The 21,590-nt window shown below is 46.7% G+C and overlaps 1 protein-coding gene across 1 annotated transcript in view; it reads left to right on the forward strand.

Annotated features, from left to right (window-relative positions):
* mnta (MAX network transcriptional repressor a) overlaps positions 1 to 14,344 on the forward strand; it is a 119,844-nt gene extending 105,500 nt beyond the window's left edge. The window contains 3 exon segments of the mRNA XM_055657573.1: positions 6,145 to 6,337; positions 9,673 to 10,019; positions 10,022 to 14,344. Coding sequence (XP_055513548.1) covers positions 6,145 to 6,337; positions 9,673 to 10,019; positions 10,022 to 10,408 — 927 coding nt within the window. The 3' untranslated portion in view covers positions 10,409 to 14,344.
* The last annotated feature ends 7,246 nt before the right edge of the window (positions 14,345 to 21,590 follow it).

A 21,590-nucleotide genomic window follows, 5' to 3' on the forward strand; every position in this document is an offset into this window, starting at 1 on the left:
GGGCCTGTTTCCACGCTGCATATATAAACTAAACTAAACTAAACTAAACCTTGCAGGTCACATGCATGCTCAGTTCATGTTCAAACATCAGAGGAACAGAATTAGGCCATTCGGCCCATCAAGTCTTCTCTGCTATTCAATCATGGCTGATCTATTTTTCCTCTCAACCCCGTTCTCCTGCCTCCTTCTCCAAATAAACCTTTGACATCCTTAGGAATTAAGAATCTGTTAATCTCTGCTTTAAAAATAACCAATGACTTGACCACCACAGCCGTCTGTGGCAGTGAATTCCACAGATTCACCACCCTCTGACTAAAGACATTCCTCCTCATCTCCTTTCTAAAGGTGCGCCAGTTCTTGGAAGAACAGGTTAATGTGGTGTCAGCACCACCTCTGCTGCCCCCAAGTGTTCTCTCTGCCTCACTGCACCCTCATTCAACACAAAATGACGTCATGTTGGTCCTTGGGAATCTCTTTGGCTCAGGCTTCTTATCTGAAACCTTCAGGAAGAAATGTTGACGCTGAGGATTTGAGCATTTGTTTTAACCCCTTGATAATGAGTGATTATTTTCTATTGTGCTGCTTGCACTATGTTGCCACAGACACGTGCCATCTTTTGTCTATTTGCACTATTATTATTTGGTTTAGTTTGCGTGTGTGTGTGTGTGCGTGCGTGCGTATGTGTGTGCGTATGTGTGTGTGTGCGCGTGTGTATGTATGTGCGTATGTGTGTGTGTGTCTGTCTGTCTGTGTGCTGTGTGTGTGTGTGTGTGTGTGTGTGTGTGTGTGTGTGTGTGTGTGTGTGTGTGTGTATTTGTGTGTGTGTGTGTGTGTGTGTGTGTGTGTGTGTGTGTGTGTGTGTGTGTGTGTGTGTGTGTGTGTGTGTGTGTGTGTGTGTGTGTGTGTGTGTGAGTGTGTGTGTGTGTGTGTGTGTGTGTGTGCTGTGTGTGTGTGTGTGTGTGTGTAAAAGATTTAATAGGAATCTGAGGGGTAACTTTCACACAGAAGGTGGTGGCTGTATGGCACCCATAAGCTGCCAGAGGGGATAGTTGAGGCTGGAACTATCCCAATGTTTAAGAAACAGTTAGACAGGTGCATGGATAGGACAGGTTTGGAGGGATATGGTCCAAACGCAGGCAGGTGGGACTAGTGTAGCTGGGACATGATGGCTGGTGTGGGCAAGTTGGGCCAAAGGGCCTGTTTCCACACCGTATCACTCTAACACTCTCTTATGTCCTCTGATTCTTGATTCCCCTACTCTGGGCAAGAGTCTTTTGTGTGTTTCCCCGATCTATTCCTCTCATGATTTGAAACACCTCATGTTCCCATGGTCCCTTCTCCAAAATGAAGGAAGATTTCCTTATACTTGTTCCCTGACACCTTGATGGCAGATCAGAGGGGATTGATGAGATTGTCTGTCTTAAATGCCAGAAAACTATCAGCGCAAGAACAGCATGAACGTTACTAAAACAGCGAAAAATGCTGGCATTGGCTTGTACTCTGAGCTGCAATGTAACTTCTCCAGTCTCTCCGTCCACATTGTTCGATTATTGTTTGATTATTCTGTATTTTTATTTTTATTTCTATATTGTACTATACTACGGACTGACGCTAAACTGCATTTCGTTGTACCCATACTCGTATTTGTGCAATGACATTAAAGTTGAATTGAATTGAACTTCAAACCATAACAGTCGGCTCTTTTAAATTGGCCTCACTGATTGCGATCCAGCACAGATGATTAAAGAAGCCACTGATCAAGAATAAGTGGAAGATAAAGTCTGAGCAGTGTTGGACGAGAGCACAAGGTCATAGAGTCATACAGCATCTCATAGAGACACACAGAGTCTCTTGCCCAAAGTAGGGGAATCAAGAATCAGAGGACATAGAGAGTCTTAGAGTGATACAGTGTGGAAACAGGCCCTTCGGCCCAACTTGTTCACGCCGACTAACATGCCCCACATACATTTGTCATGTTGGGCAGCACAGTGGCGCAGAGGCAGAGTTGCTGCCTTACAGCAAGCGACCCGGGTTCGCTCCTGACTGCGGGTGCTGTCTGTACAGAGTTTGTATGTTCTCCCCGTGACCACGTGGGTTTTCTCCGGGTGCTCCGGTTTCCTCCCACACTCCAAAGACATACAGATTTATAGGTTAATTGGCTTTGGAAAATTGTGCATTATCCCCAGTGTATAGGATAGTGCTGGTGGGTGTGGATTGTTAGTCGGCGTGGACGCGATGGGCCGAAGGGCCTTTTCCCGTGCTGTCTGAAGTCTAAAGTCATCTCTCTCTGTTTTCATGTCGAGGACAGTTATTTATCAGGCTTTATTGGACTTCCCTGTTATATCTTTGCACTAAATCTCTGCCCTGTGGATGGCTGCATTGTATTTATGTATTCAAGAAGGAACTGCAGATGCTGGAAGATCAAAGGTACACAAAATTGCTGGAGAAACTCAGCGAGTGCAGCAGCATCTATGGAGCGAAGGAAATAGGCGATGTTTTGGGCCGAAACCCTTCTTCCCGAAACGTCGCCTATTTCCTTCGCTCCATAGATGCTGCTGCACCCGCTGAGTTTCTCCAGCAATTTTGTGTACCTTGTATTTATGTATAGTCTTTTCTTTGACAGGTTAGTAATCAAACAAAAGTTTTTCACTGTATCTCGGTACACGTGACAATAATAAACTAAACTACATGGCCGTTATGCGTCATAATTAATTTGTCTAGTAGTTACACTCTTCGTATCACTCATTATCACCATCTCCACAGCCAACAATGAACCATTGTGGGCTCTACCTTTCCTTGTTCATCTTTGCTGGCTTTTGATTTGTCCTTTAGCATAATTCATTATTTTGTTCTTTATACCTTTTCATACCTCTAGTTTCCCTCTCCCCCGACTCTCGGTCTGAATAAGGATCTCAACCCGAAACGTCACCTATTTCTTTTCTCCAGAGATGCTGCCTGACCCCCCACTGAATTACTCCAGCTTTTTGTTTCTATCTTCTTTGCTATTTGACTTTGTTGGTTCAGATATGATCAGGGTTTGACTTTTTCAGTTTTTGTATTTTTAGATCAGTTCGGGTTTGTCTTTAAGATTTTCTGCAAAATTAATTATTTTGATAATTTAAGATGCAGAAATTCACTGTTGAACTATGCAACTTCACTATGCCTCTTAAATAAGCAACTGTGGTTCACATCAGGGTCACTCAAGATGCATAGACTCTCAGGCTCCATGAAGCAGGATTAAATTGGAATTGGCAAAAGTAACAAATGCAGATTATTTAAGACTTTAATTAAATCTTTCACGCAGTTGCAAACACGTTTTAGTCTTTCACCCAATTTCCACCCAAGCTTCTGGTCTCTCCTTACTGATAGGGGTGGTGCAGAGGTAGAGTTGCTGCCTTACAGCGCCGGAGACTTGGTACGGGTGCTGTCTGTACGGAGTTTGTACGTTCTCCCTGTGTTTTAACCGCGGGTATTCTCTGGGTGCTCTGGTTTCCCAGACGTGCAGGTTTGTAGGTTATTTGGCTGCGGTAAAAATGGTTAATTACCCCTAGTGTGTAGGATAGCGATAGCAAAGATCCTATGGGCCGAAGGGCCTATTTCCGCATTGTGTCTCTAAAGTCAAAATCACAGATATATCGTTGATGCAAGATGGACCACGCCTGCTAAATGCAATGGGCTGACGTGTAGGTCGCAACGGAGCGGAACGTGGGCCTTTTTATCATCCATTTCAGTAACCCGACTCGCAGTGTAATCAACGTTGCGGGGGAACAGTTTGTGTTAATAAATTTAAATTCTGAAAATGAGGAGAAGATTTTTACCAAATAACTTTTTTTTTACGAGGGTGTTTCCGTAACGGCTTCCGTCTCCGCCCTAGTTATCTTTGCTCCGCTACGGGATCTTTGGTGCGGAGCCGGAAGCCGGTTACGGAAATGGGGCCTAAAATTACCCATACCTCTGCTCATGACCGTACTACGTCTTTATGATCGAGTCTATCTTGCTTGCTATAGGATCTTTGGCGACAGGGTGGTTGTTGTATCGCTGGTCAGTGCGGACTCAGTGGGCCGAAGGGCCTATTTCTGCATTGTGTCTCTAAAGTCAAAATTACAGATATATCGTTGATCAGTGGAGAGATAACAGTGGTCAGTTTTCTGTTGCAGCGTCTTGAATGATGTGTATTGCAATGAATGATTCCTGGGATGTCAGGACTGTCTTATGAAGAAAGACTGGATAGACTTGGTTTATACTCTCTAGAATTTAGGAGATTGAGAGGGGATCTTATAGAAACTTACAAAATTCTTAAGGGGTTGGACAGGCTAGATGCAGGAAGATTGTTCCCGATGTTGGGGAAGTCCAGGACAAGGGGTCACAGCTTAAGGATAAGGGGGAAATCCTTTAAAACCGAGATGAGGAGAACTTTTTTCACACAGAGAGTGGTGAATCTCTGGAACTCTCTGCCACAGAGGGTAGTTGAGGCCAGTTCATTGGCTATATTTAAGAGGGAGTTAGATGTGGCCCTTGTGGCCAAGGGGATAAGAGGGTATGGAGAGAAGGCAGGTACGGGATACTGAGTTGGATGATCAGCCATGATCATATTGAATGGCGGTGCAGGCTCGAAGGGCCGAATGGCCTACTCCTGCACCTAATTTCTATGTTTCTATGTTTCTATGAATGAAAGCACAGATTCCACATCATTGTTATTTATTGTCTGCATGATGTTTTATCGATGAGGGGAAGGGGGGAGAAATTCCAGGTACGATAGGGTCTAAAGAAGGGTCTCGACCTGAAACATCACCCATTCCTTCTCTCCAGAGATGCTGCCTGTCCCACTGAGACACTCCAGCTTTTTGTGTCTATCTTCGGTTTGAACCAGCGTCTGTAGTTCCTTTCTCCACAATTCCTGATCGGACTTTGGAAGAAAGCAGAGTTTGTTTTATTGTTCGCCGTCTGTTAAAGCTGAAAATTCAAGCTCTGGGTATGATCCAGGTTTACAGTGGTACAGCTGGTAGAGCCACTGCCTCACAGCGCCAGAGACCCGGGTTCGATCCTGACCTCGGGTGCTGTCTGTGTGGAGTTTGCACGTTCTTCCTGTGATCCTGTGGGTTTCCTCCGGCTGCTCCCGTTTCCTCCCACATCCCAAAGATGTGCGGATTTGTGGGTTAATCAGCCTCTGTAAACTGACCCCAAGTGTGTGGAAATGGGTGAGAAAATGGGATAGCATAGAACTAAGTGTGAATGGTCGGCGCGGACTAGGTAGGCTAAAGAGCCTGTCCCCACGCTGTATCATTATCCTAAACCATATTAACTGACAGTCCCTCTCCCCTGACTCTCAGTCTGAAGAAAGGACTCAATTCGAAACGTCACCCATTCCTTCTATCCAGAGATGCTGGCTGTCCCGCTGAGTTGCTCCAGCATTTTGTGACTGTCTTCAGTGTAAACCAGCATCTGCAGTTCCTTTCTACATTTCTATGACCATGTGGGTTTCCTCTGGGTGCTCTGGTTTCCTCCCACAATCCAAAGATGTGTGGGATTGTTCAATTTAATTTAGTTTATTGTCACGTGTACCATCCCACCAACAACTAGAGAGAAGTCCTGAGCTACTATCTACCTTATTGGAGACCCTTGGACCATCTTTGATCGGACTTTACTGGCTTTACCTCGCACTAAATGCTATTCACGTTTTTCCCTTTGTCATGTATCTGTACACGGCGAATGGTTCGATTGTAATCGTGTGTTGTCTTTCCGCTGACTGGTTAGCACGCAACAAAAGCCTTCCGTTGGACCTCAGTACACGTGACAATAAACTAAGCATAATAAACACTGGAGATAGGCACAAAATGCTGGATTAACTCAGCGGGACAGGCAGTATCTCTGGAGCGAAAGAATGGGTGAAGGTTCGGCTCGAGGACATTCCTTCTCTCCAGAGATGCTGCCTGTCCCGCTGAGTTACTCCAGCACTTTGTCTCTCTCTACGGTATAAGCCAGCATCTGCCGTTACTTCCTACTCAATAAACACTGACACTCCGATGGTAATATCAGTGAGAAAGTAGTCATTTTCACCTGATCCCATCTCACCAATTCTTGGCCACTTCCTCTTTGGATGGGCAACGTGTTGTGAACCCTTCTCCTTGTGTCGTTTGCTTCCAGACTTTGAAAAGGAAAGAGAAGGAATACGAGCACGAGATGGAGCGCCTTGCGAGGGAGAAAATTGCCTCTCAGCATCAGTTAGCGGAGCTGAAGAAGGAGCTGAGCCAGCGGATGGATGTTATTGAAGTGGATCGCATTCTCCGTCAGGCAGTGCAACTGGAGGACGATCAATGCTCTACCTCAACTGCCTCCGGTAAGCCTCGGCTCAACGCACCCAATGCCACCACAGTGGGTCGTGCGGCCCTTCACCTTGGGCGGCAACATGGCGCAGCGGTAGAGTTGCTGCCTGACAGCGCCATAGACCCTGACCACGGGTGCTGTCTGCACGGAGTTTGTACGTTCTCCCTCTACCCGCGTGAATTTGCTCCAAGACCTTCGGTTTCCTCACACACTCCAAAGGCAAACAGGCCCGTCAGTTAATTGGCTTGGTATAATTGTAAATTGACCACTAGAGGCAGGAAACATGTTCCCGATGTTGGGGGAGTCCAGAACCAGGGGCCACAGGAGTTTAAGAATAAGGGGTAAGCCATTTGGAACGGAGACGAGGAAACACTTTTTCTCACAGAGAGTGGCGAGTCTGTGGAATTTTCTGCCTCAGAGGGCGGTGGAGGCAGGTTCTCTGGATGCTCTCAAGAGAGAGCTAGATAGGGCTCTTAAAAATAGCGGAGTCAGGGGATATGGGGAGAAGACAAGAACGGGGTACTGATTGGGGATGATCAGCCATGATCACATTGAATGGCGGTGCTGGCTCGAAGGGCTGAATGGCCTACTCCGGCACCTATTGTCTATTGTCTATTGACCCTAGAATGTGTTGGATTGCAACCTTGTCATGGTCGGGGAGCTTGTATGTGTCAGTGACCCCTAGAGCTACGTCAGCGGGAGATTCGTCTCCTGTTAGGGTCTCCCATGCTGGACAGGTCGAAGGGTAGAGGTGAGACGAAGAGCGATCCATTGGTCCTCCAGGTTGGAGGTTGAGCACAGGGCTAACAACCCTGTCTCGTAAACCAAATATGTTACGGAAACAGCAACTGAAGGAATCAACACTACTGAGTGGAGGACCTTCGTTGCTGCCCTACATGCCAGGAGGCAAAATAGGCAGTAAGTAAGTAAGTGTTAATTAGTTTAGTTTAGAGAGCAGGCCCTTCGGCCCATCGAGCTCATGCCGACCAGCGATCCCCACACATTAACAAGACCCTGCACACACTAGGGCCAATTGTTCTATGTTAACCCACACTCTAAAGACGTAAAGGTTTGTAAATTCGCTGGCTTGGTAAAATTGTAAATTGCCCCTAGCATGCAGGATTGTGTTTATGGGCAGGGACTGCTGGTCGGGACTGGCTCGGTGGGCCGAAGGGTCTGTTTCCGCGATGTATCTCTTAACTAAACTAAACAGAACTAAACACTCCCTACAGACCATGGGCAATTTGCAGAAGGCCAATTAACCCACAAACCCGCATGCCTTTGGGATGTAAGTGGAAACTGGAGCACCCGGAGGAAATCTACGCGGTCACAGAGAGAACGTGCAAATTCCACACTAATGCGGTCGGTTTCCCCACACAAATAAATTGATTTGGATTTCCTTGAGGAAGAATGGGCATGTTATTTTGAAAAAAAACATCAAATAGATTTTGTCAGGAGCAGGGAGGGGCCGATATTGGCCAAGTTTACGTCACCATAGAACAACGGGCTGCCTCCTTTGTAATGGCGTGATGTGCCTTTTGTGGAGATCGTCATGGCAACCAGCTTGGATGTCGAGGAAACACCAGAAGATTTGTAAATGGGTTTCCCAGCAGGTTATTTAGTCATGTATTGTGTTGCAACTGCGCAAACAGGGCGGGGAGGGAGATCCTTTTTCAGCTCTTTTATAAAGGAAGGGGTGGCTCTGAAAATTCATTTAGATTTAGTTTAGAGAGACAGCGCGGAAACAGGCCCTTTGGCCCACTGAGTCCGCGCCGCCCACTGATTCCCCGCACACTAACACTAAAGTTCCATAGACAAAGTTCAATGTCCATGATGGGAGAGAGGTGAATCGGACAGGACCCTGGTGTTCCAGGCACTCAGAACTCCCTGTGAAAAAAACCTTGGCCTGCATCTACAAAATGACTTCCTGACTGAATGTAATAACCAATGAAGGCAAGCATAGCTCCTGGCTTCTAAGCAAGTTACGAGTGACAGACGTGGTGTCAAACCTTAGCGTATTTAATTTACGTTTAATATTTGTTGTGTTTAAGTTTCTAGCAGTTCATGGTGCTTTAGAGAGATGGAAGGGGTATAATTAGTGGGTCAGGGGTGTATTGTTGTGTTATTATTGCATGACCTTAGTTGGTCCGGCAAAATGGATAATCAAACAAGGCTATGGAACCAAGGGTGCCCGAAAATCACAGGTGGATCCATACTTTTGTTTTTTTTAGTTTTCGCAAAAACAGGCTCTTCGGCCCATCGATCCCGTGACGACCAGCGACCCACGTACACTTACACCATCCTACACACACTAGGGACAATTTGCAATGATACCAAGCCCATTAGCCTACAAACCTCCACGTCTTTGGAGTGCGGGAGGAAACCGGAGCACCCGGAGAAAACCCACGCTGTTCACGGGGAGAACGTGCAAACTCCGTACAGACAGCCCCCGTAGCCAGGATCGAACATGGGTCTCCGGCGCTGTAAGGCAGGAACTCTACCGCTGCGCTACCGTGCCATCCACGACACCTTTTATATGAAGTAGCTAATTGTGCCCTTTTTTTGAATAATTAATTGTCAAAATTATGTTTGCAACTATTCATTATCAAATCTTTAAAATAATAATTATTTCCTAATTTTGAATGAAAGAGTCAGTAATTAATACCGGAGTTGATAAGGTTTATTATTGTCCTGTAGACCGGGGTACAATGAAAGCTTGGTTTTGCATTCTGTCTAAACAGATCAAGTTTCCCATGCAAAGATACAATCAAGTGAAATGAAGTATAATAGGTGTAGCCAAAGGAAAGATGCAGAGTGCAGAATATAGTATTCAGCGTTATAGTGCACCAGTGCCATAGACAGGGTGGTGCAGCGGTAGAGTTGCTGCCTTACAGTGCCAGAGACCCGGGTTCGATCCTGACCACGGGTGCTGGCTGCAAGGAGTTTGTACTTTCTCCCCCGTCGAACTCGGGTCTCTGGCGCTGTGAGGCACTCCAGGCGGGCGGAAGAGGGCTCTGCCCGAGCCGGCTGCCTGCCCCTATTCCGGGGTTACGTCTGGGCCCGGGTGGTTTTAGAGAGGAACTACGCACTGTCCACGGGCACCCTGGGGGATTTCCGGGACCATTGGCGGTGGAATTTATCCTTAACAAGAATTTTGAAATAGTTATTTAATATTCAGTATTTAAGGAGACTTCTTTTACTTTGTGTTATAGTGCTGGGTTTGTTTGTGTTGTTTTGTATTGTACTTACCATTTTTGTACATAATTGATTAAAATTATCTTTGGTACAAAAAAATCCAAAAGTGCAGCGTTAATTATGTCCCCCTTTTGCTTTTCCCATCCATTGCAGAGGGCGAAGATAACGTTACTGATGATATTGAGGACACGAGGCCCATGAACGCACTGGCCAGAACGTCGCACCAGGAGCTGCTGAACGCCGGTTCTTCTTCTTCCACCACCATGGCCGCTGGCCCGTCGCCGCTGCTGACTCAGCACTTGTCCCTGCAGCAGAAGCAGGGCCCCAGCCCGGCGGCGCAGGTTCAGATCCAGCCGCAGGCCTTGTTGCCGGCGCAGACTCACCTGGTGGCGGCCACGGCCCTGCAGCCCACGGTGATCGCCCACGCGGCCGGCGCATCTCACGCCTCCGTCATCCAGGCAGCGGTGAACCACCACCACCACCACCACCTCCACCAACACCCAACACCAACACCAACACCAACACCAACCAACACCAGGGGAAGCACGTGGCCCACATCGCCCCGGCAACCGTGCAGCTCGCCGCCGCCACCACCACCACCACCGGTCACATCACCGTGCACCGCGCATCCCTGGCGCACCTGCCCCACCTGTGCCCGCAGCCGCTGGGGGTGAACCAGCCCGCCGTGGGTCACCTCGCGCACGCACACGCCACCGTCACCCACCAGCAGGTCAACGGCGCCCCTCCGGCCGGCACGGCCCCCGTGGCAACGAAACAGGTGGCCGGGGCCCAGGTGGTGCACCAGCAGCTGGTCGGGCAGCCTCTCCTGAACCCTGTCACCATGGTGACCATGCCCTCTTTCCCCATCAGCACTTTGAAGCTGGCCTGAACCTGAACTTTGACCCCAGGAGCAGCTGCCCCCTCCCCCCTTCACTCCTCGACTTCCATTCTTACTCCTACACATTCCGAACGGCAGGTCACGAGCACGAGATGTATCGGTGACTCGGGTGGGGGGGGAAGGGAGGGGTGGAGTGCGGATTCCGATGGGAGAAGGCTGGCACAGTCGGAATATCACACGGCTCCAAGCTGGCAGAAGGAACTGAATCCACGAGAGAACTGCAGACGCCGGCTTTGCAGAGAAAAAGACGCACAAAGTGCTGGAGTAACTCTGGGGCAGGCAGCAGCATCTCTGGAGGGCGCGGGTGGATAGGTGACCTTTCCGGTTGGGACCCTTCCTCATAGGCAATATGGACAGGCAAAATTCCTCGGATCCGAAACGTCTTCTATTCTCTGGAGATGCTGCCTGAGAGCTACCACTGTACCTTGTGTGTCTTTTAACGGGAATCGGACGCACCCTGCACAGTTGTAGCTGCTGAGCAGAGCAGTCTGAGCTGTACTGAGCAACCTTTGTGTGTGCGTGTGTGTGTATGTGTGTGTGCATGTGTGTGTGTGTGTGCGTGCACTTTGTTGTTGGTGAATTTACAAAAAGACATGTTGGTAAGACTTTGCTCTCATTTTTTTCCTCGCTTCCCTGACCAGAAATATAATCTGGATGGGTACCTTTGCGATTGGGAATGGAGAGAGAGAGAGAGAGAGGGAGAGGGCGATAGATAGATATATAGATGGATAGAGAGAGAGAGAGGGAAAGAGAGAGAGAGAGAGAGAGAGAGATAGATAGTGAGTGAGAGGGAGGGAGAGAAAAAAGAGAGTGAGTGAAAGAGAAGGGAATAGTTGTATGAAAATGAAAATGAAAATGGCCTCGGTAGAGTTGAGTTTTACAACCGGTAGGTTCAATATACATGGTAATTCATGGCCACAACATGTTGAGTGCATGCATGCACGTGTGCATGTGCGTGCGTGTGCGTGTGATGGAATGTGTGGGCTGGTGGGCAGGGCCGCAGACCTAACATGTACTGCAAGAGGTCAGAAGCCAAACTAGGCCCCATGCCCCCAGCTTTCTGAATATATTTCTCAAGTTATCTTGTGAGGACCAATTTTTTTTTTTTTTTAAGATGAATTGTTGTGGTCTTTGCATAAAATGCACCTTGTGGACAAAATTGGCTGCAACCACAGCAACAAACAAAGGCGGCCGCAGGCTGCCCCAAGTTCTGGGCCCGATGACAAGATGGCGGCCGGGGAAGGGAGAGGATGCTGATCATGTGACCCAGTCCCATTGTGTCGTCTCTGTGGGTCCCAGCGGTTTACTGAGCTTAAAGTGAGTTTATGTCAATGAACTGTTTTAAGGCTGGCATCATTACTGTGTGTGCTACAAATGAAATGTCTTTCATATGGGGACCTTTTTTCTTTTAATTTAAAAGTCTTTTGCAATAAAGTTTTCTGCTTTCTTTGATTTAGGCCCAGAATACAGTCTGATTTGACTAAAACTCGATTGAATATACCCATGATGCTGAGGCTAAAATATGCCCAGCCTCGATGACCAGCGAGGCAGGATGGGGCAGCGGTAGAGTTGCTGCCTCACTGCGCCAGAGACCCAGGTCGGATCCTGACCACGGTGCTGTCCGTGCAGAGTTTGTACGTTCTCCCCGTGACCTGCGTGGGTTTCCTCTGGGTGCTCCGGTTTCCTCCCACACTCCAAAGACGAGCAGGTTTGTAGGTTAATTGGCTTTGGTAAAAAGTTATGTTGTTCCTAATGTGTAGGCTAGTGCTAATGTACTGGGTCAGCGCGGACTTGGTGGGCCGAATGGCCAGTTTCCGTGCTGTATCTCTTAACTAAACTAAGACTCTTTCTGAAGATTCTGCAATGATAAAAGTCTCTTTGACTACGGATCAGGGGTGTGCTTTACCAAGTGTGTGTAGGTGAAATAAAATCCTGCCACCGAGCTTTGTACTGACACCTCCGTTTACGTCATTCACACTTAGCATAGCCCCTTTTAAAAGTTTAAATATATATATATATATAAATAGATCTCAGGTATTTTCAGTGTGGCTCCAATCATGAATTTCTCAGATGAATTTGTTTTCTTAAATCACGGTGAAATTATTTGAAAAAGATATGCTGTGCACTGGCCGAGTGAAAGGACACAGTCACGATCTTTGAAAATCAGGACTGGTTTCCTCAGAACGAATCTCTACACAAAATGATGGAGTAACTGCGGGACATGCAGCATCTCTGGCGAAAAGGAATGGGTGACGTTTTAGGTTGGGACCCTTCTTCAGACTCGGATGCACGGTGTCACTGATTTAGTTGTTCGGGGGGGGTGGGGGTGCAGAATTTTGCAGAGGAAAGTTGAAGTGGAAGGTTTGTCACTGCTGTGGTCTCAATACTGTGATCGGGTGTCTCAGTGCTGGTGTGGTACGGATAGAGTTATCTTGTTTCTTTTTCTCTAAGCTGTGTGCTGTGTGTCCGATGCTTCACTTCACTTGCAGGTATTCTATCTGTCCCAGTCACTCACTGACAGGTTACAAATAGTAAAAACCAGCTTGGGTTGCAGCCCCAGCCGTAGACCAAGCTACTGTTCCGGGCAACGTTTTGGATCAGGGCCCTTCTTCAGACCGCAAGCAGCTTAGAGGCTCAGCGATAGAGTGCCAGAGACCTGGGTTCGATCCTGACTACGGGTGTTGTCTATACAGAGTTTGTACGTTCTTCCTGTGACCGCGTGGGTTTCCTCTGGGTGCTCTGGTTTCCTCCCACACTCCAAAGACGTACAGGTTGCAGGTTAATTGGCTTTGGTTAAAATTGTAAATTGTCCCTAGAGTGTAGGATAGTGCTAATGTACTAGGGTGTTAATGAACCGGGTGGGCCAAAGGACCTGTTTCCGCGCTGTATCTCCAAACTAAACCACAGTCCTTATGTTCTCAGCTTAATTAAGAGATAGGTAACAAGAATCTTCTTCATTCTGAAGATGGGTCTCAGCCCGAAATATAATCTCTCCACGTTCTCAATAGAGAACGATATCTATCCACGATAGATGATGTTTTGGCTTGAGACTCTTCTTCAAACTGAAGAGAAGGGTCGCGACCCGAGGCGTTGCCTATCCATGTCCTCCAGAGATGCTGCCTGACCCACTGAGTTACTCCAGCAGCTTGTGGCCTTATATTCTTTAAGCTGATGCATCCATACCACCCCAGGAACTGCACTAACAACACTAAACACTTGTTGGGTCTTAAGAATCTGTCATAGAGTCATATAACCGGGACGCAGACCCTTTGGCCCAGCTTGTCCAGGCTGACCAAGGTGCCCAGCTACGCTAGTTCCACTTTCCTGCGTCAGGCCCACCTCTCTCTAAACCTTTCCTATCCATGCACCTGTCTTTTAAATGTCAATGTGTATTTTTTTGTGACTATTATTTGAGCTGCAATCCATGTGCATTATCACAGCTCCGTATTCACCCACGTGCTCGTTTTAATGCTGTTCGTCTCGAGTTACGACTCACAGAACAAACGCGCAGACAGTGGCAGTACTGAGTAAGCTTAGCTGAGGATTTAGTTTAGTTTGGTTTAGTTTATTGTCACGTGCACCGAGGTACAGTGAAAAGCTTTCACAGTGAAAGGTTCACTCTCGATCCTTGCCACTGCCTCGGCCCCGGCCCCGTTTAATTGCAACTAAAGTACCATTCCCGAATGATTCTGCCACACAATGTGGTGATATTTCAAACAGAAGATATATTTTTGCAAAATTGTTGGCTGCTTTTTAAAAAAACCAAAACAAATTGTTACAGTTTTATAAGCTCTGGCTGCTTAAAGGGCCTGTCCCACTGTACGAGCTAATTCAAAGAGTTCTCCCGAGTTTCCCCTGATTCGAACTCGGAGATTTGCGGTAATAGCCGCTCGTAGGTACTCGGGGCTCTCGTGGACATTTTTCAACTAGTGTCAACTTGTTGAAAAATCTTCACGAGCTTACCGCGTTTCCCGAGTACCTGCCATTAGCGTTACAAACCGCTAAGCGACGTCCCGAACTACGTCTCGACGTACCCGCTACGTACATTCTACGTACTTACCAGGAGTTTGATTTTTTTTTTTAACCTCGGGAGAGCTCTTGGGTAAACTCGTACAGGGGGACAGGCCCTTAACAATTTGTCTAAGAAAATGTGTAGGGAGCGGATGAGAAAGTGGGATAACATAGAACTAGTGTGAACGGGTGATGGATGGTTGGTCTGGACTCGGTGGGCCGAAGGGCCTGTTTCCCTGCAGTATCTGTAAATTAAACCAGTGAGCAATATGATTAAACACAGCTTCAGAAAAGAGGATGAACTTTTGTTTTGCTTATTGCAAGTATGTGTGAATACAAAACAAGAGGTGCAGCAGGTGGGTCCACTGTCTCACACCACCAGAGACCCAGGTTCGATCCTGACTATGGGCAATGCCTGTATAGAGTTTGCACGCTCTCACTGTGACCGCGTGGGTTTCCTTACGGGTGCTCTGGTTTCCTCCCACATCCCAAAGATGTGCAGGTTTGTAGGTTAATTGGCCTCTGTAAATGTTAGAAATATTTTCCCAACAAACGACAGTCATAGCAATTTAGATCCAACTGAATGTTTAATACATGAGAGAGGATCGCACAGAGTTCCGAATGTCTGAACGAGGCATGCATTGCCTTAACCCTCCTGTTCTGTAACCCACCATGTGCTTCTTAATGTACGAGCTTATTTCTGGCCGCATGCCATTTAATAATTCCATTTTTAGTTGTTGGGCGAATGGTCCGTCATCCACCCACTGGACGGGTGCCACAATCCCGCTATTTGCCTCGAATACTTGTCTCAATCTGGCGAAATAGTGGCGCACGTCCTCGTCCTTTATCTGCGCACATTCTCTTATTTTATTAGAGTCAACCATTTTTCGGTAATGCTCCCTTATACGCCCTCCATAGCGATTCTCCTTTGTTGATAAACATTATCATTAGGTTCCCATTCGAAATGCAGTCCTGCTGCGTTATGGGTGTTCCAATCCACTTCTATCAAACACCAGTCAAAACCGAACATACTTCGCAAGGCTTGTTCATATTCCACACTGTTTAACCGATAACTCACGACCAGGTTTCCAAAACCCCGTTGCCACCTTGTGAAACTCTCTTTGGGGTGTGTTATCCCTTCTACTGCCCTCTGAACATCCTTGAGTGTCCACGCCCGATATACATATACCGGCTGGGCTGCTCCTGCTGGATTAGGCATGGCTATCATTAGCAGGATATTCCCTCCCCTTCGCCCACTTGGTCAAAGGTCGGGTGAGGCGGGCTCATTAGGGCCCCCATTCCCTCTGTTATTTGTTCCATAAATGGCCCCAATGGTTTAAAATGAGTTCCTGACCTGGTGACGCTGGGATTTTGTAAACCTGGTATGGGTCCGTGAATTCGTGCCGTCGCGGTCCCAGCTTTGCTCCTTTCTCACGGTGGCAAGGCCACTCCACCTTCCTGAAAATAGCGGGGGGTGGGCACTCGCCGTCCAGGGGTTTGCCGGCAAAGGCACCAAAGCATTTTTAGGCGGTGATCGATAGAAGACCTCGTTGTCTCCTTTCTGTAGGTACGCCGTCGTCTGTTCTTTTTTCTTTTTCTCCTCCTGTCCGTCCTTACGTGCTTTGGCTACACCGAGCCAAATTGGTGCCTATTGGTAGCCTAATTTATCTTTGTTTATACGTTTCTTTAAGATTGTGTCACAATCTAGGGATTTTTCACTCATAGGCCTTTGAACCTTAATGGGGCACACAGCCACGATGCTTCCATTCAACGTTTCCACAGCAACCAGTGCACTTTCAGGCACCTCATACTGAATCCGCACATAAGGCTGGTATGTTTCCGTGGTAATGCTGAAGGAACTGATGGAACCACACCTTCTGAATGCTCTTTTAACAGATTTTAAACAGAAATCCTTACAAACTGGCTATGTTAGAAATATTTTCCCAACAAACGACAGTCACAGAAATTTAGATCCAACTGAATGTTTAATACATGAGAGAGGATCGCACAGAGTACAGGCGTCTGAACGAGTCTCTCTGCCGAAGCAGCGCCCGAACTCATTCTTTTATATAATGGAGTAAACAAGGATGTATCGACCATAACTTAATCTCATCACGCAGGTATCGGTTTAACCAATTTAGCGACCACAACTTAATCTCGTCACACAGGGTACAAAGTACATAATGTCATCCCAAGATAGACTTGCCCATACATGATTCGTAAAGGTTCAGTCCCCGATAACTATAGGAATGAATTTTTACATCAGTAAATTGCCCCCTAGTGTGGATGAGAAAGTGGGATAACAGAGAACCAGTGTGAGCTGGTGATCGATGGTCGGCATGGACTCGGTGGGCCGAAGGGCCTGCTTCCATGCTATACCTTTCTATCAATCAATAAAAAATCTGTGCATATCCTATGTTATATATCCATGCTGTAAATGTTCAAATGCACTTATGTGACTAGCTTCTAGTTAGTCTAGAGTATTTCACTAATTAATCTTACTGGGATCGAAGATATTATTTGCCGGGAGTTCAATTATTCCACATTTCCCATTATTTCCCTTTGTGATTTAAAAAAACTTTAGTGAACACAGTTCTCAGTCAACGTTGAAGGAGGGGGAGAAAGAAAATAGTGTTTCATTTACTTTAGTTTAGAGATACAGCATGGAAACAGGGCCTTCAGCCCATTGAGTCTATGCTGACCGTCGATCACCTATTCACACTAGTTCTATCTTATCCCACTTTACGCATCCACTCCCTACACACTAGGGCCAATTTACAGAGAGCTCATTAACCTACAGACCCAAATGCCAATGGGATGTGGGGGAGAAACTGGAGCACCTGGAGGAAACCCAAGGGGTCAGTGGGAGAATGAGCAAGCTCAACACAGAAAGCACCCAAGGTTAGGATTGAACATGCATCTCTGGTGCTGTGAGGCAGCAGCTCTACCCGCTGCATCGCCGTGCCGGCCCTGGTGTTCGCTCTCCCTGCTGATGCCAGGTGTCAACCTGTATCACGTGGATTGCGTGAGTGAGCCTGGTGCAAGGAACCCAGCACTTTAACCTTGTTGTCCGCATGGTCTAGTGGGCTGCTATTAGTTTCCTCTGGCTTCTCTCACACGTAACAAGCTCCTGAATGAAGCAATGTCTGACATGGAACAGCTCCCTTGGCAATGGGAGTCAAAAAGAGATTTTTAAAAAATGGAGGCATGGCGGTATAGTTGCTGCCTTACAACGTCAGTGACCCGGGTTCGATCCTGACCGATCCTGACCGATCCTGACCAAACTTTTCTGCACGGAGTTTGTACGTTCTCCCCGTGACCCGTGTGGGTTTTCTCCGGGTGCTCCGGTTTCACCCCACACCCCAAGGACATACAGGTTTGTAGGTTAATTGGCTTGGTAAAGTTGTAAATTATCCCTAGTGTGTGTAGGATAGTGTCAGTGTGCGGGGATCGCTGGTCGGCGTGGACTCAGTAGGCCGAAGGCCCTGTTTCCACGCTGTATCTGTAAAGAAACAAAAATTGATTTTTATTGAACACAATGTCTAGGGAGCAGGCATCCTCTGTTTGGTATTTAAGGTGAAGAAATCCCACTCATGGTATTAGTACACATTTTTACCTCAAATAAAGGAAAAAGAACAGGTAGGGATTCTTTATTGCAAGTGAAAATTTCAATTTCTTGTCTGCGTTACCTTGACTGGAGTGGGGAAAAACTATCCAATAGTATATTCTCTGCTTACAAGAAGCTTAAAATCGAAGGATTGTGTTGTTGATTCATTGAAGGTGAATGCTGAGGAGATTGTTTTTATAAGAGCTGTACTCCAAAAAGCCACACGAATTGTGGTGAAGCTACTCAAGTTCATAGGTTCAAGTGCAGAATTAGGCCATTCGGCCCATCAAGTCTACTCTGCCATTCAATCATGGCTGATCTATCTTTCCTTCTTAACCCCATTCTCCTGCCTTCTCCTCATAACCCCTGAGACCCGTATTAATCAAGAATCTATCTATCTCTGCCTTAAAAATATCCATTGACGTGGGTTCCACAGCCTTCTCTGTTACTGCGAAATGCAAGGAAACCTTTTCTGGAAATTGTTAAAAAAAACAAAACCGCTGATGCTGGAAATCTGAAATTAAAATGGAAAATGGTGGAAAAAAATCAGCTGGTCGGGCAGCATCTGTGGAAAGAGAAGCAGTCAATGTATCGGGCCTGTTACCCTTCATCAGCACTGGGACAGAGGGTGATATAAACTTGTTTTCAGTGGGAGAGAAGGTGGGGGAAGGATGAGTAGAACAAAGGCAATGTCTATGCTAGGAGGTGTTGGGGGGGGCCTCATAGTGGCAGTTCACAAGTTCATAAGTTATAGGAGCAGAATGAGGCCATTCAAGTCTACTCCGCCTTTCAATCGTGGCTGATCTATCTGTCATTCCCTCCCAACTCCATTCTCCTGCCTTCTCCCCGTAACCCCTGACACCATTTGGCAGCACGTTCAGTTTCTCGGACTGTGTAACGAACGCCTTGTTCAATGAATTGTCTTGTTGCCTAACTGCGATCTCCAGGTGAAATAATGTGGCTTGCGCCCAAGTCCTGTATATTTGTGTAATGACGTAATCTCTCAGTTGGACAAAGCACGCACAAAGCAGGAACGCCAGCTGCATTAACAGTGTTCGTGACACCAGCTCCAAATACCCACAACAACCTGACCTTAACCTGAACATAAAATCAGTCTGCCAGCAACGCCCGTATATTTCTAACCAGGTTACAGATTTCTGTTGTGAGCACATTGCTATTTGAACTCATTTAATACCACTCTTTATAGTAAAAAGCAGATTCTTCTTGAGATGGGCTTGACAGTAACGTGATTCGGTAACAGGCTGTTTTAACTGTTGAAGGAGTTTTTATGACACCAGGCAAACCAAATAAAAATCTTGACTGGGACTTTTAACTGAAATAAAAGAAAGCAGAATAATGCCCCTTCCCCATTAGAGAGACATTACTTTTTTATCATTAATGTTTGTGGTGAATGCCTTCACTGTGTGACAACTTTTTTGTTTAAACTATTGAGGGGAAAACTGTTTAAAGTAAAAATCTCTCTGTGAAGATTTTTGAAGTGTTAAATGGACCAGGTGTGTGGAAAAAATATTAGTGGATTTTTGTATATAATGTATTTTTACTATTTAGCTGTAATATAATGGCTTTCGTTCAAAAAAAATCTCAGTATCAATGTGTATAATATTCTCATATCCATCTATCAAGCAAGATGCACATGCGCAAGATACTATAAAATAAAGATACACCTGCACTGATCTGGTCTCTGTAAGTTTGATTCATTTCTGAAGTATGGAGAAATATTGCTATCTTTGCCCAAAGGTTGTCTTTCCTCCACTTCCCTTGATGTTATCCAGATTTCTCCCCTCTCCCTAAGGCAGGGGATTGAGTTTAATGGACCTGATAAGGATATATGGGATTGATGGGGTATAAAGGCAGATAGGATGATGTGGACAGACCGCATTTGGAGTATTGTGAGCAGTTTTGGGCCCCATATCTGAGGAGGGATGTGCTGGCATTGGAAAGGGTGAAGGGCAAAGGATGATTGTAGGTGGAGCGTCTGATGAATCCGGGCCTGTACTCGCTGGAGTTTAGAAGGATGAGTGGGGATCTCATTGAAACCTACCGAATAACACAAGGCCTGGATAGAGCGGATGTGGAGAGGATATTTCTAGTAGCAGGAGAGTCTAGGACTAGAGAGCACAGGCTCAGAAGAAAAGGACGTGCCTTTAGAATAGAGACGAGGAGGAATTTCTTTAACCAGAGGGTGACAAATCTGGAATTAATTGCCAAAGATAGCTGTGGAGGCCAAATCATTGGGTATTTTTAAAGTGGGGATAGATAGGTTCTTGATTAATAAGGGCGTCAAAGGTTACGGGGAGAAGGCAGGAAAGATAGATCAGCCTTGATTGAATGGCAGAGCACACTTGATGGGCTGAATGGCCTAATTCTGCTCCTATATCTTATGAAACCACTGGCTCCTTGCTGAGGGAGTCAGTGCAAAGGAAGGGCATGTGGATGTAATCACATCCAACAGTATTACAAAGGGGAAATGTAGAAGCAAGGAACTGCAGGCGCTGTTATACAAAAAAATCACCAAGTGCTGGAGTAACTCAGCCGGTCAGGCAGCTTCTCTCTGAAGGATACTGGTAGGTAACGATTCAGGTTGGGACCGTTCTTCAGACTGATTTCGGGGGTGGGGGGAAGAAACCTGGAAGAGGGGAGGGGCTGGACAAAGCGTGGCAGGTAGTAGGTGAACAAAAGCGAGGAGGGGTTTTGAAAGGCAGATGTTTGGACAAAGGCTGGAAATGATAAAACAGAATGTGTGAGACAAAAGGATTGCAGTGTTGCGAGTTGGAGGCACCTCACAGAAGTGAGTGGCAGGGCAGCAAAGTTGCTGCCTCACAGCGCCAGAGACCTGGCCTTGATCCTGACTACGGGGCTGCCTGTACGGAGTTTGTACGTTCTCCCCGTGACCTGCGTGGGATTCCTCCAGGTGCTCTGGTTTCCTCCCACATTTAAAAGACGTGCAGGTTTTGTCAGCTAATTGGCTTCGGTAAAATTGTAAATTGTCTCCAATGTGTGTAGGATAGTGGTCGTGTGCAGGGATCACTCCACCGTCCTGAGGCAGTGGGTCGAAGGGCCTCTATCTCTAAACAGTACTTAACTACAAAACTAAAAAGTAAGGGGGGGTTAAGATTTTGATAGGAATGATGAGCAGCGATAAACAATGAGATAACAAGTGATCATATGGTGTTTCAGAAGAGCATTATGAAATAAAATTTGACACCAAACCACGTTAAATCATAATAGGGTGGTGAAGTCGGGTTCAAGGTGAACGGGATGTTTAAATGAGGAAAGTCCAAAAGCTCTTCTGCACCATTCACAGGCAAGTTTAAGAATAAGGAGTAAGCCATTTAGAACGGAGACGAGGAAACACTTTTTCTCACAGAGAGTGGCGAGTCTGTGGAATTCTCTGCCTCAGAGGGCGGTGGAGACGGGTTCTCTGGATGCTTTCAAGAGAGAGCTAGATAGGGCTCTTAAAAATAGCGGAGTCAGGGGATATGGGGAGAAGGCAGGAACGGGGTACTGATTGGGGATGATCAACCATGATCACAT

This window comes from Leucoraja erinacea, chromosome 28 (assembly GCF_028641065.1).
Source record: "Leucoraja erinacea ecotype New England chromosome 28, Leri_hhj_1, whole genome shotgun sequence".
Lineage (NCBI taxonomy): Eukaryota > Metazoa > Chordata > Chondrichthyes > Rajiformes > Rajidae > Leucoraja > Leucoraja erinaceus.